Consider the following 26,232-nt stretch of genomic DNA (forward strand, 5'->3'; position numbering starts at 1 on the left):
TAAAAAGGGTAAACAGGAGATGCTTCTGCAAAACTCTTCTAGACGTGCAGAGATAAAGGATGGTTCTACCACACAAAATAATCAGATACAAAAATAGCTGTTCAGAAACAGCACACCTAAGGAGTACTTTAATCAAACATTTAGGTTACCTGCCAAAAGGACCATGATCTCTTCAAAATGCAATGCGGATTAAAGTGTTATCTAACACAAGCAGAAAACTAACCTTGGAGTGGAAGTTCGAAATGTGTTCATCATAATTTTCATGTCTTTGGATAGAGAAACCAGCTTTTTCAGCTAGATTGCAAAACTGGTTTAAAGTATTCCCTCGGAGTGGAGCAAATACCATTGCTTTTCCCTGGAACATTAAAAAGAGAATTTACACATTTTTAAAACTGGAAGGGAACCAGATATAACATACACCTGACTAAGCTTTTAATATACTCAAGCTGGAAAAGTCAATTGTTCTCTTGGTAAAATACTAAAATAGGGTAATACAAATAATTGTTCAAAATATGCTTGATTTCCGTGATTAAATAAATGCAAAATAGAAAGTAATAAATAAATGTTTTCTTTAGAAAACTTGCCAACTGCCGTACATCTGCTCCTTTTTATATAATAAAAGTGGCTATAAATTACCAAAATAAAACACAGAAAAAGCATACAAAACATACACTGAATGCAAAATCCATTTGTTAGCTCATGACCATGCAAAGACTGTAAATAATGATTTTCTTTTTTTTACTCTCACACATACTCTCCTGTTTGCTGTCAGTGGAATTACAACAGTGTAAAACAAGGCAAAATGGGAGGAAAATCAGACCTGATCATTAATTTTTTAAAGATATTTTAAACTACCTGAGCAGTGCAACCGAATTTGACCTTAAATTGGTAAATTGCATTTAAAGCAGGACTTAACGTTTTTGCATAGTAATTCTGGATCTTTCAAGATGATCAGGCCATTTATGATGCCCAGGCAATACATTATGGTCCATTAGCTGATTTTTTGTTCATCCTTCTGCATTTAAGAAAACAAAAATGACTGTACCTTGAACCGATAGATTTTAGACACTCTGTGCAAAGTACTAGCCCAAAACCTAACCTACTTGATATAGCATCTCTTGAAATCTTATTTGCAAAATTAATTCTAATTGGCTGAATACTGTGTTCTGTCACATGGAATGAAAACTGGTTGAAGAGCTGTAAACAAAGGTTAATATCAAGCAACAGCATATCACACCGAGGGGAGCCACAAAGTTTACTGTGAGTTCTTGTATTTAACTTCTTTATTAATGAGAGCTAAGACTAATTTGTGAGGTGCTGTAATCAACTGAAGAGACAAAAAATATTTTTAGGTATCTGAAGAAGTTATAAAATGATTAGACGCTGTAGAAAAATATTTGGCTTGAGAAAATGCAATCTTGTATACCACAGGAAAAAAGTGATCAGAGGAAAGAATTTCAGTGGGAACGCTGGAAAGTTACAGTGCTGAGACAGATGCTTAGCGAGGAGGATAGGGAACAGATCTTTGTGTTACAGCTCATACACACATACGCTGAGACAAGGCGCAGTGAGTCAGCCATAAAAACTCCACGTCGGTATTGATGGTACTAACGTGTACTTAAAAGACTCCAACCATTAATACCACAGCACTGTATTTATTCTCACAATGCCTCTGTGAGATAGGGAAATACTGTTATCCTCATCTTTCTCATGGGAAATTTAAGCACGAAGGAGACCTAGGGCAATATCCAAAGCAACTCACTGCTGCTCATTTGTGTAGCTGTAACTTGAATTCTGTGCCTAAATATGAGGTGCAAAGGGGTGTAACTCCCACCGAAGGTGCTGGAATTGCTTATGTAAATGTTAGGTCTGAATATAGGCTCAGCTCAGGATGAAAAACATTAAACACAGGAAATTCACAATCAGTTCCCTCACGTCCTTGGCATGCTTTAATGTCGTCAGACAGAAGTGGGCAGCAAATGGAGCCTTCAGCCGAGGATCCTTCTCCTCCTGCTGCCATCTCGCGCTCCCCAGAGCGTTGTTCTGCAGAGACTCTTCCTGGCATAAGAAGGATGAGACTCCTTTGGAGTCCCTCATCTTCACGGGCAGCTTCACAGAGAGGTCACTGTAATGGGAAAGATGTCCTCCACCCAGGGCTTACTGACCACATGATTCATGTAGGGACTTCAGGAATGTCTACACCTCGTGAACTGGCTGGGGGCCACATGCCCTGCATCAGCCACTGATCCAGCAGCTTCCATGAGGAAGCAATGCCCATACAACAGCACTCCCTTACAGATTTCCATTTGGAGTCAGCAGTCCATGCCGTCATTCCTTCTTCTACTCCCTGTAGACTACTTCAAATTTAATTTGAAAGAGAAATACAGTAAAATAGAATGTAACATGGTATGAAATATCTGTTAAAACCAGACTGAAAATCTTGAAATTACTTTGAAAAAGGAGAATAGCCTTTTATGGAAATCACTACCCAGTTACTTTTGGCCAGCTCCTTAGTTGGTGTAAAAACCCATTCCTCTATTGAATTTAATGTGCATCTAAAACACCTGAGGATCTTGCCCTTGCTGATAAAAACCAAGAAATCATGATTAAGTTTAATACTACAATAATCTCCTCAAAACTGGCAGGTACTGTGGAGGTACTGTGGTCAATTCTGGTCTATCACAATCTGGGTTTAAAGCACTTTCTTGTCAATTGCCTGATCTCTGTGATTCTGCTAGCACATCTGCATTCACATTTCTAATTTTAAAATGTTTTTCATTTCTTGGTTGCCGTACAATAAAAAAATTAGACCAGTGCCTGGATCTACACTTGATGGACTATCCCAAGGTTGTTTAATTCAAAGCTTGTAATTCAAAAGTGCCTCTCAGTTTAGGATGATGTTTGAAGTTCAGAATGGCCTTTCCCCAGCTGGGAAAATACTTCCAGTAAACTCATAAACAAAACACAGAGGAAAATGTCAGTTACAATAGTTTGAAGTGTCACTAAAATGTTGCAGTAAGATAATTGGACAGACATTCACATTTTAGACATGACTATGATTAAGTTTACTCATCTATCATTATTAAATGCAGTCTTATTTGCTGGTACTAATCACAGTTCAATAGCATCCAACTGGATTTTGAATGGATAGGCCACAGAAGAATCAAAGCTGTCATAAAAATGTTCTTGATTAGGGAAATATGCAAACAAGCAACTGCTTATTCTGAGATTGAAATTAAAAGTACATTTTAATGATAGGAAAAAATAAAACTAAATGTTGGCAAATCAAGTAGCTTGCTTATAAGAAGAATAAAATATAGCCATTCAAGATAAATTTGTTTGATGTAAAATTTCAGTGCCTAATTCTTGGAATTGGTTTACAGGTGACATTTGCCTTGGTGCCTTGGTAACAAATTCAGATAAGAAATTTCAGCACCCAGCAACTCTACGAGCCTCTCATTTCTGCCTGATTTTCTGGTCCTCTCTTCCTGTGCCAATACAGCTGTCCATGAGGCCATACGACGAATCAGATGACTGAAATGACCAGAGTCCTGTTTCCAGGAAAACGAAGTTACCCAAAACACATAATTCTGTGCTGTAAGGATTCTAATAGCCACAAATAACATCCTTAATGAAAAAGGAAATACAGGAAGGAAAAAGGAAAAAGAAATAATAAATTTATCTCTTTTTAAACTAACAGTAAGAATAATTACCTGTTCCGAATTTCTCCTTCAAGACAGCTTTGTAAGGATACCTGTTATTTTCTGTTTACTCCACTTTTCCTTTCAGTTTTGCTGGCTATTATTTCCCCTGAACTCTTCTATCCTAGTTGTATCTTAGTTATACTTGAAAGATGTCTTACATCTAGATGTGTCTTCAATTTGAGATTGTTCCTCTATCAGTTTGGCAAAGTATTACCAATAAGGAAATGTACCTTCTAAATTTGAGACAAAATAATTCATGTAGAAGAGTGAACTTAATCAAAGTATTTTATGCCTTAGCTTGGGCATAAACTAATGCCCATAAACTATTCTTAATTATTGCAACTGGCAAACGAGTTCACTATTAATTTATTTTTCCTTTAAAGGACTAAGTACAGTGCCATTTAATAAAGTTTCCTCTGATGTTATCCTTAGATTTATACAGGTTAACAAGAACAGTAAAATTAATAACTATTATGTACTCGTGACTGCATTTTCTCTTGGGATCTCAAATGAGTATATGCTTTTGAGTATATGCTTTTATTTGGGTCTTTCAAACCATGAAAGCATATGCTTGAAGGCATCTCAGTTCAACATGTCCTTTTTGGACAAGGGAGCTCATTTAAGGTGTCTGTACTTCCAGCTTCCACCCCACACAATAGTTTGCTGTCCTCTTAGTTATGAATTACAATAATTCGCAAGGCCATGCCATAACTGGATATCTATCCATATCACCATCCATAAAGTGGATTAGGCAAATGACTTTACTTAAAAAATACAGTTTGGACAGTGGTCCAAAACTCCGCAACAGAAATTCCGACAAGGAGCAAGAATTTCTTAAGCTAGCTTTGCTGATAAGAGATAGGAACCATGGCCTAAAATGCTGAGCAAATAAGTACAGGCTATACTATTAATCACAATGTGCAGAAACAAGGCAGACTAGGAAGACGGGAAACAAAAAAACATCTTCTTTTACTCCATCTACATTCACAAAGGACTGTAGTTCATCTGCTCTGAAAAACAAAGGCGTGTTCTGAATTTGAATTAGCTGACTGGAGTTAAAAAGCAACAAAGTCAGGCCAGTTTTGGTTTAAAGTCGGGTTAACAATTCCTAAATTGTCTATAGATGGGAACTTGAGCTATGAACACTACTTAAAATTCAGGCTGCCTTATTGTCATTGTTTTTTAAATCAAATTCTCTGGTTGGGCTAATCAGCCCAGGTAAAGAATGCGTGTGTGTGTGCATATACAAATGTATGTGTGTATTCATGTTTTTGGCAATATAGACCACCAGACCGTGATTAGCTATGTGCAGGAGACAAAGCAACCAACAGCTATTCTTCCACTCCAGCTAGAGGCTCTAGCCAGGTCACAGGTACCAGGGCAGCTCTTACACACTTCTCTTCCTGCCACTCACACTCTTCTCCTCCAGTATCCTTTCATGGAGCCAGTATGGGGCTACCTGAAGAACCAGGTGCAGACATTGATCTGGGCTGGAAAAAAAAATACTTTTTGCATTTTTTTAAACTGGGATCAGCTTTGTGTTCCAGATCACCTCTGGTCCCGAAAATTATTGCACCCTGATAAGTGATGGTACATCATGAAAGTCAGAATGCATCACTCTGGGCAGGAGCTGCTTAACCTTCCCTTGCTGCCACTGACAGAAATATCTAGGTAACCTTTTCCTCAGGGTGGCTACATTTCTCCTGTCTTCCTGGCAGCCTTGCCCCACAGCTCATTAAAATAATTCAGTCTTAAGTAACTTGCCTTAGGTCACTCAGGAAAGTCTATGATAGAACCAAGAATAGAAACCTGATCACTCTTAGCAAAGAATGGGATTACTTACATGACTAAAATGACTCGGTTTCTTAAGCCTTTGCATGTTTGGGTCTTCTATTCCTTTTACAGAGAAAATCTCTTGTACAAAGAGTATAATACAGTTTTAAAATAAAGTTTGGAGAATGCATTGCTAACATGAAATACTTTTGTTTTGAAATGGAAAGTTTACCTTACTGGAAGATTTGTATGGTAAGCATGAAAGGTAAAATTCCTGTTTTGAATTCCTACTTACAGCAATTACTTCACATGTTTTCTCATATTCTCATTTTGATATCTTCTTTTTAAAAATTTTTTTGAGATTCAAGATTATTTGTTGGGTATAAGTATATGCATATAACAGTTTTTTTTTGCCTTGTAGGTTTCTCTGATTTAACAGTCTAATAGATTGAGATCGGTAAACTATTTCCTCAGTGATACTCATGTAGAACATGTAAGCATTTTATGAAGAACTTAATTTCTTTATATTCTAAGGTATTAAACATGTAAACACAGGGCTTACTTAATGGGAAAAAAGTTTTAGGCTACAATATATACGTAAGGATTTTGTTTGTTTTATATAAACAGAAACGAAAAGAAAAAATATTCTTTCATAATAAATAAATACACAATGACAAAGGTTACAATTGAAGGGATTACAAATGACAGAAGCCAACATAAAAACTTTCAATATCGTACTTTTACTTTAATATGAAGACATTATTATCAAAGGAAAATACTTGAGAAACGCTTTGATAAAAATAATCTCACGCTATCTTTGAAGCGGTTTCATTTATTTTACTACCCACTGTGTTCCTTATCAGAAGGCCAAGTATAAGAAGTTTCCTAGTTTATGATTAGGAAAGAATCTGATAGATTAGAAGACTCAATTGAAGTTGGACATAATAAGTATTAAAGTATTACATGACATTAATCCTGCCATTCCATTACTCTCTCAATCATTGTGCACAGACTAATTATTCTGAAGCCAGTGTTCAGGAGAAAATAGAAACATACTTACACTGGGCTGGAGTAATCTCTTTATTGCATCAACAAGGCTAGCTCTGTACCGGTCCAGAAACAGGCTGACATTGAGAAGAGAACAGAATCCAGATTAAAATGGGTTTTCAATTCTAATGATACTAATGCAGATAAGTACAAGGCTAATTACATATGTTTACACAATGCTGTAAAAGAGAAACTGTGGTCTACATTTCTGTTCAGTTCAGGTACTTTTAAATATTAAAAAATACATAAAACCGAATATAATCTAAACCAAAGCTAAAATATCAGCATGAAACAGATCTTTTTATAGTTGAAATTCACAGATCACATATGTTAGCTATTAAAATACTACCATATCAGAAATCAGGATCAATATACAAAGCTAACATTTTACATGTTTTTTTATACAAGGGGGGGTGGAGTTTTTTTAAAGTATTTTCTACTGTATTTCAGGTGTTACTATGAAGGGTATTTTTTTCCTTTTACTTTCACAGTTGTGGCATTAATTAATCATTATCTATTATGCATATTTGTTCTATTTATATATCTATCTCTATCTATTCCTATAAAGATTTACAAGCCCCTACCTCCTCTCTCCCTCAAACACTGTTCAAATACAATGACCCAGATCGTACAGAGTTGTTCTCTCTCAAGAGTGAGATCCTTAATCTCCAGCATGAGTCCCGCAAGGATAGCAACAGAGTCAATTTTCCCACGCAATGTTGCCAACGTGCTCAGCCCTATTTTGGCATGATCACCTCATCATTTGAGGGGATAATTCATTCTTCATGTACCCCTCAATACCTTAATGTATATACTAATAGTGGCAACCAGGGTGCCAACCACTCTTGACTACATATTTGTGGACATGTAGTTACTGTGGATGAGAGTGCATTTACAATGGTTAGTGAAGAACCATCGGACAGCAACTGATGCCTTTCAGTCCTTACTACCATGGGCTGCATTTATATTGTCAATTCAGATAAGAAACTCTATCAAGCAGGCCACAAATAATTTCATTTTTCATGCTTCCTCTGTAATAAAACTGCTTCCCAGCCTGTGTCAAGCTCAAGTTCCACACTACACGGCATTTTGTCCATTCTTTATGATTTTTTTCTATACCCCTCTTTCCTTTACTCTGAAACATCTCTTTCTGAAGAGATGTGGGTAATTTTTTTCCAGGTTTGAAATTTCTAAAAGAATATAAAGGATATATGACAACACTGAAGAGAAAAAAGTGGTCTGCCAACCACATGCCAGTCATCAAGAACAGAATATGTGCGGATATTTAGGTAAGGACACTCCACAGCTACCAAGGAGAATACAGTACTACATATTATAGGGTCAAGCAGCTGTGTAAGAGCTATGAATTTTTGCTACTCAGGGAAAAAAAAAAGCCTATCAGAAAACCTGTCAGTGACCAAATTTCATCAGTAAAAACTGGCAAAACCTCACATTGTTGAGAAAATATGGTAGACTAAGCATCCATACATTTCTTAAAGTACATTTCATATAGAAGTATGACCTTTTGAATTTCTTCTTAAGATATCGAAATACTAGCTAACAATTTCTCTGACAGCCTGCCTGCAAGAAAATTTAAACTTTAGCAATTGGCATGATAGCTACCCCTCAGCCTTGATTAATCTTACTGGAAGGAACCTTCCTGAAAAAATGCTTGTTTAAATTTAATTCATTGAAGCAGCAGCTGATATCTCTAATGTCTCCTGGGAGTTTTAATCACATTCACCTCAGGTAGATCCCTGTGCAGATAGATACCTTAAGACACTGCTTCACTGGGAACTTAGCCACTTGCAGAAGAGGTGGAATACAGTGCATGAGTCCTCTCCCAAAAGAATTGCTAAAAATAATTAATTTTCTTCAACCCGAAACATCGCAAGCACGCACACATTTAAGACTTGCTGAGATCCTGTGTAGACAGACATACAATCCAAATGAAAAATGCACTTATAATATTTTTGTTTTTGAAAGCAGTGTAGTGGAAACACAATTTTGGGGCAGCTTACCACTGCTAAAATTCCTTTTTCATGAACCTGCATACCATTCTCTCCTTTTACAATGAGATCGGGGCACAACTGCTGCTACCAATCTTGTTCCTTTACAATGAGAGAACTACAGGCCTTTGTTCAACAGAAACTGAGTGTCTGAGAACTTAAAATGGTTACATGACCTGCCAAGAGATTAGACAACTTCAATAATACCTTTTCTGTCCGACTCCCATTTGATATTTTGGTGGTATGGGAGATATGGGAGGTAGACTCTTAGCCCTGTTAGCTTAGGAAACCCAGATAACCTGGGACAGTTGCTCTGGCTCTGCTCCCAAGTTGTCCCTGCCCTCCAGAAGGCCTGACCCTGGGAACAGAACCTACTTCAATTGAAAATAGTCTTCAATATTGCGATTTCCAATCTGTGAGCCGCGTACTCTGACCAGAGGGAGCAGAGAAGGCTGGAAGCAATGTTAATGCAATGCAGTGACTCCAGGGAACATCTCTATCCTCCCTCGGGGTCAGAGGACACCTTGAATGAGAAAAATCCTGAAGAAGTCATTAGATAATCTGTGTTGCAGACAGGGCCAGCACAGGATTTGGCCCATGCAAGGAGATTTAGTAATGCAACTTCTCTTACCAGTAGAATTTGTATGACTAAATATTACCACAGCATACTGAAAACGTACCCGAGAGAATCCTTTAAAGCTCACAACAGCTCAGTGAAATTAAATAATATATTGTTCTAAACCATTCTCACTCAGTTCTCATACCTCAGTTCAAATTTGGCTTAGCTTGCCATTACTTTAGTGGTAATGTCTCACGTTTATGTAGTAAGGATGCTGTGAAAGCAGTAGCTCAGGACAGGAATAGCAAGGTTTTCGGGTCACCAAGGAAGTGCTGGAGCACAGCAGTAGAGAGGCAAGAACACAGTTTATGATTTGGCCTTTGTTTAGGCAGTGGTCTTAACCTGTGAAATCTGGATGAACAGGCAGGCAATCTTGTCACCTCTCTCTTCTTGGTTTTTTTTTTTTAGATTTTAAATTACCATTAAAACCAAAATGAAAGTTTATACCAAAACTGTATGGAAGTAACAGTAAGCCACAAGGAAACAAATTAAAAAAACCAAATAGATTCTCAGTTTGCTTCATGCTGATATCCTTTTATCTTGTGCTTCACAACAAGGGGCATATATTTTATAGGCTATGATGTGAATTTATTTTTCTTTTTGCATATTTTGCAATTGGCAAAAGAGCTTAGTTTACAGGTGTACTTCAGATATGATTACATTCATGTGTAGTGCCTAGTGTATAGAGCCATTTATCTTTTTGTTCGCCTTCAACTACACGGCTGACATAAACTGAAAAAACCCTTACTTCCATGTCGTCAGATTCCAATGCACTTGAAAGTGTGTACAAGAAATCAGGCTTAAAACGAATAATAAATTTAAACTGAAGAAGGACAGAGATCTTACTGCATTCCTGCAAAAAGATTTCCTTATATTAAATGAAATACTAACAGAGACAAAACTGACATATTTTAAGATATTTAAAGAATACTTTTAGTTCAGTTCTACATTCCTGGTGAATCCTCAACTCCTGACGATTTCAGCAAAAATCTCAGCAGTGAAAGTAATGTGGGATAGCCCCCCTGGCCTCTGTTGAGCAAATACTTATGCATGTGCCAAACTTTAAGAATATAATCAGTCTAAGTAAGTAAAGTGGGATATTATGCATTTCCAAAATGATATGGGGATCTAGGCCTTATACTGTCTCTACATTAAAATTATTTGTGAAAACCTGTTTCACAAGAATGCGAAAGACAAAGATTTTTCTGTGGGCTCAGTCCTACTGGTCTTGACTCTCTCCTTGGATTAAAAAACTCAGCAACTTTTTTCTTTATAAAGAAAAGGATATACGCTTCCTTTTTAATAATCAGAAATCTGAGGCTCTCAAGAGCTTCGGAAGAGTCTTGTTTTTGGCCTGTCCATACAGGCACCTATTCTTTCTCCTCCTCTATTCATACTCACTCTTACAATTCCAGCACCTGCATGACTTTATATCCACAAGTGTAGGTCAAATGAAAGTCTAAAATTCTGGCAGCCCTCACCTGGCCTTAAAATTCCCCCTCAAAAATACGAGGTGGGTGGAAATGCTTTAAAAATTCCATTACTTCAGTATTTTTTTCCAGTGTATCCTTCTTCCAGGTGTGGCCTCACCAGGATTTTTTTTTTCCTTATTTTTATCTCATAGTTGACATTTTACAAGTTATTTCGGAACTGCTGAACCATGAAACTATTTTTATTGTCAAAATCCTGAATGGTTAAATAATGACTAGCTTTCACAGTTTGCCTCTTATTTATTTTATAATCTAGTTGAGCTACTAAATTTAGCTGTTAACTAATAGACTGTCTGTTCTGGGAAATAACTTATTTTCCACCCCTGCACACAAGGTTTATGAAAGTCTGACTGTAAATACATGAATATAAACATATCGCTGCTTGTTGTAATCATGTACATTTTTACTTGAACCTCCATGTGGATTTGGAATATGTTTATGAATAGAGCTTGTTTTCATGTAAATGGGATCAAGCAGTACCACTGGTTAGCTATTCAGAGAATCAGACAATACCACCCTTGCTGGAAATACTTCAATAAAAATTTATCCATGTACCTAATATTTGAACTCAGATTTTTTTGCTTTCTAGTTCTCTGTTCTAATCCCAGATTTTATTGACTGACAATGAGCTATATGATGGTGTTAAACTAAATGCAATCTATTCTATCTGGTTTTATCGTTGCATACTTCAGGTTTCAGCCGCAGAGCTATAAGAAAAGAGATTTTTTTTTTTTTTCCTCTTCAATGGCAGCTCCAAAAATTCAGAGAGCAAAAATCCCGCCAACAGTTCTCAAGCCAATTCTATATCTCGGAAGAGAAATACATGAAAATGAAAAGAAGATTTAAGTTTGATAGAGCATGGAACATTTTTTTCCCCAGCCTTTTCATGTACCAGAAAACCTAGTGTCCATAACTAAAAGAATGATTTCTAAAAGAAACAAACAATAAAGGGATTTTCATGCTTATTAAACTATACATATGGGCACTTGTAATAAGAAAATAGAGACCATTTGTGAATAAAAACACATACTTTAAACTAACCTGCACGTTTCTATTTATTTTTTAGAAATCTATAAATATTTATACACTTACCTGCATCTTAAGTGCTTCAAAATAAATGTACAAAATGCAGGGACTGCAAATGCATTATGTATTTTACCTGTCATGTTTGATTCTTTGTTTCCTAAAGAAACTACACTATTTCCAAACAGACTGGGAGGGGTATTAGGCAAGAATATTACTGAAAAAACCAACTTAAGTCTTGCTCCACTCTGCTGTACTCCCAGCACAAATAGGATGACATGGTGTGAGTATCAAGAATACAAGAGATGGCACAGCCAGGTTGTTTTGATATTTGTGTGAAGAACAAATTTAACTCTAAATCTCTTGGCAAGACCTTGCTTCACCCACATAATCTGGAGAACATCCATATGTGAGCCTTGTCTAAGCCTCCGAGAAGACTGCTGCCCTCCTGCTCATGTCCGCCAGCACTCTGATCTGACTTTCATACTTAATCTGATCTAATCCTGTCCAGCATTAACTTCATCTGTGCAATGAAACCTGGAGTATCCATTCTAATATTTGGTGAGGAAGGCATTTACTAAATTACTTGCTGAAATCATATGGTGTTGTTTAGCTCCTTATTTTAATCAGATGATGCATCTCTGAGGCACATTATCAGCGATTAGTTAGAAACCCTTCTCTGTCCTTTTTGGGAACAAAGAACTTTTCTGAAATTAAATGCTAAGAGAAATTAAGCACTGTTGCATTCTGTCAACAAATAGGTACTAGAAAAAGGAAAACAGATTACTAAACACACTATATACAGTGCTATACAAAACCAGTAACTTTGCTGAAATAAAAAGTTTGCTTAAATAGCAAAATATCAAACAAACAAAGCTTTAGAGGAATATTTTATTAGAAGCCACTTAAAAAGAACATTGTTTAAAAAGACAATAGACAGCTTCGTACTTCCCTTTGCCTTTAACTATTTCTTCGTAAGGTACAGAAATCTGCTGAACTGAGCTGTCCTAGGAAGTCCCTGTTTTCAGAATTTGGTCTCTCACGATAGTTATGTGCAACAAAACATAAACAGCTTTTTCTGTTTTGGACATTTAAAGGGTCAAGAGCAAATATTCATGAAGGAAAGACAGATTCATTTAAAAATATCTACTCTCCTAAATGAAATTTGCACATCTCTCTTTACACTGTCTCCATTTATGTAACACAAATAATTAAAAATGTACCATTTTTAAAATTAGCATGCAGCAGATATAGCACAGCATAATTCTGCAAATCCAGTATCAGAAAAGGGTTGTGTCAATAATCAGATCTATTTGCATGAATTATTAAACAATATACCATATTGTAACATGTATCTACTTTTTCATAAATTAAGTGCTGTACTCTCATTTTTTTTACTAAGAATTCTCTTACAATTAACATGTGCCTGTGTAAATAATATAAAGCCTATGTCTACAAATACTGCTGTCAAAGTGATTTAAGAAACAGAATGTGATGGGGGGAAAAAAGGTTTTGAAAATCTTTCTTACTTCGGAAAGATTTTCTGGGGAGCAAAAAATATATCCCCTTATATCAATAGTCAGATCTTTCCTAAGAAGTAAGCTAATTGAGCTGTTTGTGTTGATAAACTCCCTTTTCTCCAGACTGTTCCTCACTGAGCCATAATTATTTGCAATTTGCCTAAGTCGTCCATTTACTGATACGTCAAGCATGAAACAGAGGCAATTCCAGAAAATGGAAATGCTTCTCAAAATCAATCTTTGGGAAATAATGTGGTAGAAGTTACTGTGTGATAGAAGACTACCTTATAACTGTCACATGGAGATGAATATTAATTTGTTGAGGTTAAGGTGGCTTTGTGCTTCATTTGTTGACTTTGCTTAGCCATCAGCAAGCACACAGTACAATTACTCCAGCAAAGCTATTTTTCTAACATGAGTTTTATGATTTTTATGTACTTACCAGTCAGCACACATAACAATGTCAAAATGTCCTTCCAGTTGAGAGACATCTGTCTCATTATCCCATCGTAAAATGCTAGAGGAAAAAAAGATTTAAAAAAAAAAAAAAAGAAAAGAAAAAAGGACTTACGTTTTTCATCTTGAGATTTTTAAAGTATTAATATTATTCTTATGTGACACAGAAGTGTTTTAAAAAGTACACACTCGTTACTTTCAAAGATGAATATAAAAATATTATTCTGTACCTTTTTAAGGTTTTAAATCTCACAGCTAAAGAGCTATTTTTTTATTTTAACAGAAAGGCAATCCACACAGGTTCTGATGAGTGGATCACCAACAAATGCATTTCTGAATTAGTGGCACATGTATGGCTCCAGATTTTTACCCCTTAACACCACTGCACGAGAAAGTGAAGTCAAAGTATCGACAATCTGAATGAAACACAAATTTGCAGAATAGATGTGAATTCATGGATCTCTGTTACATCTGGCAGGCAAGTCGGTTGTGTTTCTCATTGATGAAGTGAGCATTCACTTGGGCTGGAGGGAGGAGGGACAGGGTGAAAAAATGCCAAGCTTAACTTCAATGCCAGCTATGTTGCCTCAGGCAAGCTTAAAAATACAGCAGTGCTGACTCTGTCAACACCTATTCTCTATAGGTGATAAGTTATTTAATTCTAAGGTACCCAATAGTAGGCAAAAATGCACATATGTACAAAGTTGTTCTTTGTTTATAAATGTTGCCGAGTTACGTAGCTGCCACGACGAATTTCAGTACTTTGCTCCCATTTGAAAAACAGCAACTAGCATTGGAATTTACTGCATACTTAAAATATCATTACCCCAAAGATTTGAAGCTGCATTTCTATTTCTAGGCTATTTTAAAAAAAAAGAATCTATCCTCCTTTTTCATTTCCTGGTTATTTATAATAGAAAGTAGATAAATATTTATGGGAAAAGCACTTGTGGGGGGAAGGGTCTAATCTGATCTTGTCAGGTTGTGCATGCTTATCTCAGTTTTGTATGAGTCTTGACCAAATAGACCCTTTAGTCTTCCCGCAGCTATAATCTACTTCTGGTTAAAAGCCACCTCCATTCACATCCTACTCCTAATATTTAACTGAGGATCAGTTATAATGTGTTCATTCAGAAATGTTCCCTAAGTATACAGGAAAAAAGGAAATTTTATACATCGACTATACTATATGCAAGAAAGGCTCGTAAATACGTAGCTAGATAGATAAAGAGCCATAAAGAATTAAGGTACTGCAATATGCGTGTACATGTGCACAGACACAAAATTTGAGAGAGAATGCTTTTAAAACACGGAAATTATGAAAGGAGAGGCCCAGTTGGTTGGGAAAGCTCTGATTATGTGGGGCTCAGTGTAACTGAACAAATCAGGACTCGTTAGCCCATTTGCCCTCCTGGAATTTACTGTGACAATCCAGAGAGAGAAAAGAGTAGATTAATTTAATTTTTCCCCCTCAAATTGAAAGTATTCCAGATTTTAGAAGCCTAGGTAGCTTTGCACACTGGCACGCAGCAGGCATCCAGTAGTGGAAAGTGACAAAGGAGAGTTCTCACTCTCAGCTGCTGGCTGCCTGCTGGCTACCAGCGGCTTTTTCAACCCTGTTTCCGTGGAAACTTAGGTTAGAATGGTGAAAATTAGGTAAAGGTAAGTTTTGTGGGTTTAAAGCACGCACTCTAATACTTTAAGAATCCTGAAGCAGAACCGGAAATTGGTAGATGAACTGTGAGCCTTAAAAGGCCACCTTTGGTTCTCATTGCTACAGAAACAGAGATCTGATCAGTACCACTATAGGGATTTGAATTATGATTTTTTTAACCCATATATTTACTATACTTCACACATGCAGTTCGGAAGGCAGCACAGGTGCCTCCTCCTGGAAAAAAAAAACCTCTCTCATGTTACTGTCAGGTTTCCGCTGAGCATCCAAAATACAGCATTTTCTGTGCACACCTACTGTAGGCACAAAGGAGTTTGTGTGGGTAGGTAAAAGCTCAGAAACCATAACGCTGAGCAAAATATGGAATTGACGAGTTGCCAGGAGCATGGGCAGTGGTGCAACGTGACTGGCATGTGTGCCGTTAGAAGAAGTGAGCTAAGGGCCCCAGTTATTAGTCAGAAGTGAGCTAAGGGCCCAGTCCAGCCATACGCCACTCTTCCTCCATTTTCCTGATCTAGCACCAGGGCCGCTCTCGGTCTGTAGCTTCAGTACAGTTGCATTCCTAAAGACATGACAATTATGCAAAGGCCGATGATAAATTTACAGACAAGATTTTCAAAATCAACTTTGCCAAAAATTTTCAAAAGGTACAGGAAAATCTTTACTCCTGTGGGGAAATAACCACATAAACTAAAGATAATTTCTATAAAATAAATACCAACAGGACTCATTCTGATCTCACTCAGGATGTATGCACACTGGTGGGAGAGACGCAACTACAAGCTGTATATATTTGTCCATGCTATCTTTAGCCAAGTGCAAGCATGACTAGTACGGGAAGCGCAGCTAGGGTACGTGAAGCTCAATACCGGCTGCAACCTCCAAAACTGTTTCAGCAGCTAACTCTGGGCTACCATATCTACACCGTTACCCGTTTAATGTTTCCACGAATTTACATGAGCTGCAACCAAACATCTGCACCTGCACCTGTAAAGCAGACATGCCCCCGCATATCAGGGAATCAGAAACAATTCTGCTCAGAGTCAGCATTATTACATCATTAACACTGATGTCAGAATCAGCCTGATTCTGAATCAGTGCTAACGAAAGCAGTGAATCAGAGTCAGGACATACAGAAATACCATCGAGTAGCCATACAAGTTCTTGCAATCCAAACACAATTCCTGAGTATGAAGTACAGAAAAATCCACTGATACGGCAAAACAACTCTGAGAAAGGTGAAGATGTGTATATGTGTATCTAAATGCATATATCTGTATGTAGTAAGAGGGTGAGGAACAATAATTTTTTCAGGGATTATTGAGGACGTGACTCTTGGACTTAGTGGTCAGACCTGAAAGAAATACCAAAGGCACCATGAAGTAAGGGTTGATTGCATTTCCATTTAAGAAAAGCACTGCTAGGAAACCCAGAAAAGCGTTAGCAACAGAAATCTGACAATCTCAGTCTTTATGAAGTTTCCTTTAAAAAAATAGACATAAGTGTAAAAATACCATACCACAATAAGTCTTTTAAATCACCAGTATCATGCTGAGTGCCAACATAAAAAAAATGCTAGCCTTGTTAATATTTTCCTCTTGTTCCCTTTCCAGTAATGCTAAATTAGTGGACATAAACCACTTTTTTCTAAAGCCACTTTTCTTCCAGCAAAATAAGAAGTTTTAAAGCTATAATATTTTTATGTCTGTCTTTTGAGGGAAGATGCTACAGTACTAACAGCTGAAATTATTTTGTAAGTTTGAAAAATGTGCTTTACTCTGTATTTCTGCCCAAGCCACACCTTCAATGGCTTTTTTGCAAGGAAAAAACCAAAACAAACCAACATATTTAAGGCTGTGTAAAGCCCACTTTTGACATTATTTTGTGTTGGCTTATTTAATTCATGCAGGTTTAGTTTCTTGCAACTGAAAACAGGCGACTCAGTTTCAACAGAAAAGGGTCTCAAACCCACTGGAAATATAAAACAGTTTGGGAGCTTTTTTTGGTTACAACAAGAACATTAAAAAGTAAAAAAGGATGTGAGGGAAAAACACTACTGCACTGTTCAGCTACTACTTAGGTCAAACTGATGGTGGCTGAAACTTGGTACCCACTAATGGCTGCTTTATGGCCTGTATCAAATGAATTTGACCAGTTTTCAGAGGAAAAGCACCCACGTCACTAACCTATTACTATAATTAGCAATCTTGATGGCAGTCCTAGCAAAAAGGACAAGGACTGAATGAGCTATGGAGAATGAACTATCCTCTCACATGCAGAGGTGGCTTTTCCAGGTCAGGGATAAAGCATACTATCAAAATAGTCTGAGAAAATATGTACTGTCACTTTAGTTTCCTAGGCTGTCAACCTTACACTATTCTAAAAGCAACAAATTCATTACCCCCCCCCCCCAACAATACACAACACAAACAATCAAAGCATTTTTTCTTTTTTTTCCCCTGATTTATCTTTTAAATTGACAAGCAAGCCAGAAAATGTGATTAGGTCAAGATAAAAAGAATTGTAATGATAATAGAACAAAAAGATCAACTAAGAAAATAGAGACTTTACGTACTACCAACGTACCCCCAAATATCCCTTTTTATTTCAAAGAAAAAAAAACACAACAAAATAGGAAATGTTGCAGGGATAGTTACGACAGCCAAGGCTGCACTTCCCCTGTACAGTAATTCTAATTTATGGAGGATAGCCTGACAAATGTCGACACTCTTTTTCTTACACTGGTAAAGTATCTCAGCAATCTACAACAAAAGACCTGATTTTACCAGGTTTTTATTTCTCATGCAAAATTCCTTATTACTATTATTATTCAACTTCTGTTATTCAGTGTTTGTCTTCCTAGTGTGTCTAGGCAGGTAACTTACATTAGAAAAAACAGGTTAGGTCTCTGATTGTTAAAACTTGAAACATTTCCAAGTCCCTCTGAGAAGTTCTTGCGATGAATGGCATAGGCTAGGGTAGCAGAAAAGTAGTTGTGCAGATAAAGACAAAAAATCAAAATTAGAAGAAACGACAAAAGACACAAAAGCCTTACTTGCTTCAAAATGTATTAGTAGTTTTAACAAAGATTAAAAAAATTGTCCCACTTAGCAGATGAACAGCTACCAAGAACCACTACCTACCCACCTCTTCTTTTCATATTTTAATTTAGGCTTCAGCCTTTGAAAAGCATTATCATTGGTAAGCATACAAGTTCAGGTAAAAGATTTTGTCTGGGGGTTTATATGACTTTTTCTATGACATTAACCAAGGAAGTTCATTAACACATTAACAAAAGGCATCATCAGGGTGCTTCTCCACACCTTGATCTTTGTTTGAGATTCCTCAGTCTTATATGAAGATCAAAAAGATGGATTTTAATTTAGCCATAGAGGCAATGTGTACACCTATCATTACAACTCTTCTGAGGAGTCTTGCAAATTTGCCTACTATCATTTCCCCATCTTTCTCACTGTATTCTCATTAGGTTGCTCTTATTTCTCCACCTTCTTTCACCTTCTGCCTTTCTTACCTTCACTGCTTCGCTTTGCTTTGTATTCTTATCTATTACCTCATTCCCTACAGTGCATACCTGGTTTGAAGGGACCAAAGTTAAATTTTCAACCGCAGGCACCCAACATCAACCATTCTCCCTTTCCTCTCACATTTCTAAGCAGTTTGAATGTGATATTTACAATTGCTGATGGACATTTCCTTCTAACAATCTCCTTGCAGGTTTTGGCAACTTCCACGTCATTTATGTACTCTTGTCAAAGTATACCGATGATTTTTCTCAGTTAGGCTCAAAATCTGCCTCATTCTGCCTTTAGCCTCATTCTCGCAGACCTTTCTTCTCTCTTCAGCCCAGTAAAATCTTACTATTCATTAGAATTTTTAATTCCACTATTTTCTGTTTGGGTTTTTTTAACGTTCTCTTAACGTTTTTTTCAATGTGCTCTTCTAAAGATTATCTTCAAACCTTTCCCACATTTCTGATAATTTCACAATGTTCCACCTCAACCTCTTCTTCCTCTGAATTTTACTTCTGGGCTATCTCATCCATAAAAGCTAAACCCAACTATCCACTTCTCTACTTCACACTGTGTATCCAGACTCACAACTCAGTAGTGAGTGTATCCAGTATATCCAGACTCACAGCCTCAATGAGTGAGAAGCTCATCACCTTGAAAGTACAACAAGGCATTGTTGTTACCACCTTTTCTTGATCCCTTTGGACATAATAATTAATTCCTGTCTGTAATCTAATCTCAGTTTAGACCTTCCTCTATATTTGCATACCTCAGCTCACATTTTGCTTATTCTCTCTGCATAACATCTCTAAGAAGTTTCTTATCTAGCCACTCAACTTAAACTCTTGATCATGTCATCATCCCTTACATCTTAACATCACAATATTGTTCTTTCTGCTCTTGGAAAACGCAGTCTTGCCCTATTAATATTTATTCAGTAGGCTGCTGCAAAGATTGTTTTTCTTGCCTACAACCCTGATCTTGTCACGTTTCTCTTTGTACTCCTCCAGGTAAGTTGCAAGTCTTCTTTTCCAAATGCTTCACAACAGTTCACTTCCCTATTTTTTATCTCTCATTCAATATTGAAAGGACAAGTCCCTTCTTTAATCAGCCCTAATGTCAGTCTACATCTTCCACTTAACTTTTCAAGCAAGCACCTTTACAATTTTCTTCCACTATGTCATCCATGAACATTCACAAACTTACTCCATTATCCTTGAAACTCTCCTTTAAAATAGCGCCTACAAAAACTGAAGAGAGGCTAGGCTGCTCTTGTGCCTCTAACTCTATCATGCTGACTACAGTTATCCTTGTTATCCTTCCTCACCATACCTATCTCTGGTCTTAGACCATAGATTCTCTAACACAAACAGTGTTTTTGCTCTGTGTTTATACAACGCCTGGTACAACAATTCATGATGAAACCTCATCACATTTATGTGGTAATACAAAAGAAGAAAAAACACCAAAACCAACCACGGGTCCCTTCTAACTTGAGATATTCTATGATTCTATCTAGGTTTTCCTGCTTAAAAGTTCCTTTTTAAAAGTGTATGATAAAGTTACGTGCTTCCCTTATTCCTTATTCTGAGAACATATTTTCCCTCTCTTATTTTGTACAACGTATTTTGTTAAAATTCAGATGGGAACATTACAGTTTTGTCTTCAAAAATAACAGTCCTAACACTTACACATTTGTTGCATATCAAAGCTACTAAATTTTTGGGACATAATAAATGCTCTGCATGTAAATACAACTGTTGCAGAATAAACTTCTCCATTTTGTAGACACACCACAGCCCAACATTCAGCACAAGTGTGGCTATTTTTTTAAAAGAAGTGAGAATATCTTGTATAAAAATGTTATTAATAAAAAAAATACCACTGGTGTTAGTGAATTTGCCTTTTTGCATCCCTCCTCTACATCAATACATTCTAAATCAGTCTTTATTTAGGAGATTTACTACTGGTTTTAGCAAGGTTCATGTAGCATATTATGCACAAAATGGGTGGTTCTTACATTCTAATTCAGACTGATATGGTATAAAGAAATGCACCATTTCAAAATGCAAGAGAGCATAAGCACATGTGGCACAACCGTGCTGGTAGGATCAGTGAATGAAAGCTTTGTAAAAGTTTGTTTTGTGTAAAAATATGAAGGAAAAGAAGACAGTTCCTTGCTCTATGGAAAATAGTCTATCCATGAATATGGGGAGGATAATCCGGAGAACAAGAAGAAAAAACAAAGAATACGAAGTGAACCAGGCAGGTCCAGAAGGACTGAATGGGAGGAAAAATTAAAAACAGCAGAGACGATGTAATTCACAGGTGCTTAAATTCTGAGGGCAGAAGGGACCACAATAAACATCCAAGATTTCAAATTTCTGTATCAAGCCCATATATCTCAGGAAATTAATACACATTTCAGAAAGATATCCAACTTGATTTAAACACATTCACTGCTTAAGAAACTACCACTTCTCATGGAAAGATGTTCTAATGTATTATCATTCTCTCTGTCAAATCTCATTTTTTTCTAGACTGAATTTGTCTAGCTTCAATTTCTACATCTTGTTAGGTACTTGTAAGCTAGATTAAAGAGTGATCTTCTATTAAAGATTTTTTTCCCCACATGAGACTTTCAGATCAAAATCAATTCACTTCTTAACAATCAAGTAATTTCTTTGACAAGTTAAGTAAACAGAGCTCTTTAACTCTCTCATTTCCAGACCCTGATTCACTCTTCTGCCTCTTTCCTGAACCCCATTCATTTTCAGTATCCTTGGTTAACTGAACATTTCATTTTCAACATCCAATTCATTTTCAGTATCCTTGGTTAACTGAATATTAGTTGAATATTAATGAAATAAACAAAGATACCACTATAAGCATCACTTTGTCAAAATTTAAAGTTTGTCCCAACTTTCCTATGTCTGTGGCAAAGATTAGCCGAAAGCACCTGTGATGAAAGTGTGTTAAATGTACTCGATGACTGCCTATTAAGGTAGAGCCAAGGTAGACAAGGAAGGGTAGACAAAGGTACAATGGTAACATCATGAACCAGGAAACAATGTAAATGTTGGCTAAAGAGATGGATACACAAAAGAGCATAGGAATAAAACAAATAACCTTCGATTCTAACATCTCATGGGCATTTTCCTTTAAAGCCCTGGGAGGAAAGATGTAAGTTTTCTCATATCAGTGGTCTCCACCTAGTCTTTCCGTCCAGTCTAAGAGAGTACAAGAGGAATAGTTTTACCAAAAGCATGTTTTTCAAGCTAAGAGGAGACCATCATAAAATAGGCAAGGATTTGAGCAAGAATTATTTAAAATAATGCAATGCTATACTTTTAGCTAGCACCTAGCTTTTCTCCCTGTTCTTCCAAACACATAGAAAACAAAGCTTGCTAACTTTTCAATTTTTTCTCTTTATATATTTTTATCTGGTCACATAAAGAAGACAGACAAAACTACAATGTAATTTAAGATAAATTGCAACTTTATTAAGTCAACATAACAGGGTGAAATACACAAATAGGAGAGGCTTGGAAGTTGGTGAAAGTCAGCTGGTATGGCCAAACAGTAAAGAAGGTTATTAGAAACAAGATGTCATTCCTCCAAAAGTTGAAGTCGCACCCAAATGAAGAAAGGATCACAAACTTGAAAAATTAAATATAATAATAAAATTAGGCAGGCTGAAAATGAGTGTTCTCTTTCTTTTGTTCTAAGTCTTCCTGCCAGCTGATAATCAGGATATAGAATGAGCACTCACAGAGGATAACAATGTTTCGAGTGGTGAAATGAATTCTTTGCATCAGTGTTCACTGTAGGAGAAACTGAAGACAATTTCACTACCGAAGCCTTTTTTGATATGTCTTCTGTAAAAGGAAGTCCTGCTTATCAACGTTGAGCTCTTCAAAGGTCTCAACAAGTATTCAGATAAGGGTGATCTGGGTAACACAGGCTGCTTCTGATTCCAAAAGGCTATTGGCAAAGACCCTCACCAACAACATTTAAGGAAAGTAGACAGCCACTGGAGAAGAGTCCTGGCATGGCTAAATAACAGAACAAAAGACAGAGAACAAGGTAGTAGTAAATGGTCAGTTCTCACAACGGAGGGAGATAATCAGTGGAGTTCCCCTGGGACCTGTTCTATTCAACATGTTTTCAAGAGGTGAGCACTGAGGTGGCAAAGTTTGCTGATGTTAAGAAGTTATTCAAGATAGTAAGGAAAAGAGCAGGCTGTGAAGAATTGCGGAAGGATGAAACTGAGTAATTGGAAAATAAAATGACAGATTAAATTCAGTGTGGATAAATGCAAAGTGCACAGCAGGAAAAATAATTCTGGCTTGATAAAGAAAATGAAGGTCTCCACACTGACCATCACTGGAAAGCTCCTGATGTTGTGACAGACAGTGTCATGAAAATATTAGCTCAGTGCTCAACTGCAGTCAAAAAAGCAAATCATTGTTAGGCATTTTTAGAAGAGGAACAGAAAACATAATTATTCCACTACATATATCTATCATTTATGCACACTTTGAATGCAGTACCGATCACCCTCATCCGAAAATGAGTAGACTGAAACTGGAAAAGATAGAGAGCAGGGCAAGTATGATCAGAGGTATGGCATGGTTTCCACCTGAGTTGAGTTTTCTGTGATGGAGAGCTACAAATTCACAATGGGCATGAACAGACAGACCGTTCATTGTTTCTCCCCACACATACATAAAGTGATCAAATTAAGAGAGCGGGAACCAGGAGCCTTTTCTTTCTAACCAAAGAGCAGGAAACGTTCCTTTTGGCAGCTTCCTCCTTGCCAATATATACTGTCAAGCAAGAGTGTTACATGAGGAGACTGGAAAAGTAGTTGGAAGAAAGGGATTCCTTTAGGTTTGCTAAGCTGACAAACACAAGTTCAATAAATATGTTTTCAAAAAGTTTGAATTTAGCAACACTCAGGTCATTTTGATGAATGAAAAGAGAGAGAGAGTCTTTATTAAGGCTGTTCTATGTTGATGGAACCTGTTACATGACCAGTTGAAATCAGGAAGGTTAGAAAGTTGGCATATTTGAAGAACATTGTAGTAAGGTAAAATATGCACATGTTGGCAGTTACAGAGGAAGAGGTAATTAATATAAGAATGGAATCAGGACGATATAGTTCAGTGCTCTGTCATTGAGACCTCATCCACTATTATACTGGATGCCTTTTAGTCTTTAGAAAGACTTTTTTTCTTTTTAGGTTTAATTCTGGAAGCTTGTAAATTCATTACATGTGTAAGGAACACTAAAATCTCGGATAAGATTATAACGTATCTGTTAACATTTAAGAAGAAGGAATTGTCACTTTTGGTCACATGGTCATACATTCTTGATGTGGGTTCTAATGTTGCCTATAGAATGAACAAAGAGTGAACATTATTACTAATCAGATCAAAGGGTGCATCACACCACAAGCATTTCTCTCACTGCCTTGATGTTATATGTACCTGTTTACATACTTATGTAGAATGTAATCTCTGTGAGGCAACTCTTAGCAAAACAATAGACTTGTCCACAGCTAAAACTCACGGGTCCCATATCAGCAATAAGTATACAAATTTTGTTCTTAACAGATTTGGTCTTTTCAGACAAGGGATTCTGATGGAGGAACAAATTCCCTGGTAGGTAAGACAGACAGAGTCTGTTAACCTTTAGAATATTCTGCAAGCCTTCCTCTTTGATAAAGCTTTTCCATCATGACATTTGTAATAACAACAATTTTTCAAAATTCTACTACCCAAACCCCTGCTTCAGGAAGATTTTCACATTAAAATAAAGAGAAGAAAAAGAGCAGAGATTCCTTGACTTTGTTATTGCTAATTTAATCATTGGTGGACATGTTCAAAACAATGATATAATGCATGTCAAACTAACAACAATTGATGGTACAAAGACTGCTATCAGGATAACTCATATGCTAAATTATGGGGTAAACAACGTGATTCATGGATAATATTTGAACTGTGAAAAAAATCAAATCATCAAACCCATACATGGTATTAATAATTCACCTTACTATGGCAAGTCATTATTAGTAACTTGGTGGCATTACTGTACCTATTTCCAGAAAGTGTAAGCAAGAAAGTCTGAACATACTCATGGAAACTAAAAATAAAATAGAATTGTATATCCACTGCTGAATTAAACTGTTTACTAAATATCTATTATTACATTATAACACATAATATGACAAACTGCCAGTTTGGCTTACATTACTGTACTTTTAAACAATAATCAAGAGTTTGCAGAGAGCTAGGTAAGTGCTCATTTACTGCATTTTGTATAAATCTAAATAAGTAAATGTATGGCAGGTTGTCCTAATCTAACTTCCCTTGGTTGATACTGGATTGTTCCTCTTTGCGCCACACATTTTTTGGCATATTTTCCAAGTCTAGACTTAAATGTCTGGAACAGTCACAAACTGACTCTCATACTGATAACTTCTGCTCCATATGCAAGGAAAAGAGTACAAGATCCCAACGTGAGATGAAGGTGCAGTGAGAAGGGTCTATTCTGAATTATCTTTTATACGGAAAGAATCTTGTAACTTTGCACTGGACACTGTGCAAAGTTGCAAGAATGGACACTGTTTAAATGATACGTTAGAGCGAGGAACATGCCTTCTCCAGATTAAATTAATGTTGCAGTAAGTCACTTAAAATACATCACTATATTTATTTGGCCGCAAGCTCTGATCAACATAGAAGAAGTCACCTAATGTCACTTTGCATGCCAGTGTTGCATTCTTCCCTACAAAACACTACATTTTCTTGTGGTTTTTTTTCCCCCCATTATCATTATGTAACTAAGGTTTTCAGTTGTAGGAAAAGTGAATCAGGGTTACGGTAATATTTCAGATTTTACGTCAGCCTTTTAGTTTCTTCAAGGCCTTGAGAAGTGATCAAATAACTTTGTTACTGCCTTCATCACATGTCATTATTGAACCTGAAGGACTGATGCATCCATTAGCATTTCTCAAATAACTAACCAAAGCATAAACTTAATTTTGACAGGAGAAATCAACTATTGATGTATATAAGATAGAAAAATGCAAGATGATCATTATTTTTGGGATTAGAGAGTCATTTGAATACTTATTTTATAAAACTTTACACTGTTAAAAAAAATCTGCAAAACCCTTAAGAATGCAGAACTAAAAATCAAATTATGCATTTATTATAATGAGCCTTATGTTTTGATATAGTACTTCACTTTATTTTGTAATTTAATTATTTTATTTGTGCAAATAAGGCCCCAAATGCTATTGCACTCAAGAAGTTAAACACTTGACATTCTTACTCCTTAAAATGCAACATTTTATGACATCTAGATATGTTTATT

General features: G+C 36.4%; 1 protein-coding gene across 1 annotated transcript in view; it reads right to left on the reverse strand.

The window, feature by feature from the left end:
• Positions 1-26,232, reverse strand: part of CAMKMT (calmodulin-lysine N-methyltransferase) — a 226,806-nt gene that overhangs the window by 7,966 nt on the left and 192,608 nt on the right. The window contains exons 8-10 of the mRNA XM_075146891.1: positions 13,628-13,702; positions 6,538-6,601; positions 224-355 (exon numbers count right to left, since the gene is read on the reverse strand). Of these exons, the coding sequence (XP_075002992.1) occupies positions 224-355; positions 6,538-6,601; positions 13,628-13,702 (271 nt within the window). The remainder of the gene's footprint in view (positions 1-223; positions 356-6,537; positions 6,602-13,627; positions 13,703-26,232) is intronic.

This window comes from Calonectris borealis, chromosome 3 (assembly GCF_964195595.1).
Source record: "Calonectris borealis chromosome 3, bCalBor7.hap1.2, whole genome shotgun sequence".
NCBI lineage: Eukaryota > Metazoa > Chordata > Aves > Procellariiformes > Procellariidae > Calonectris > Calonectris borealis.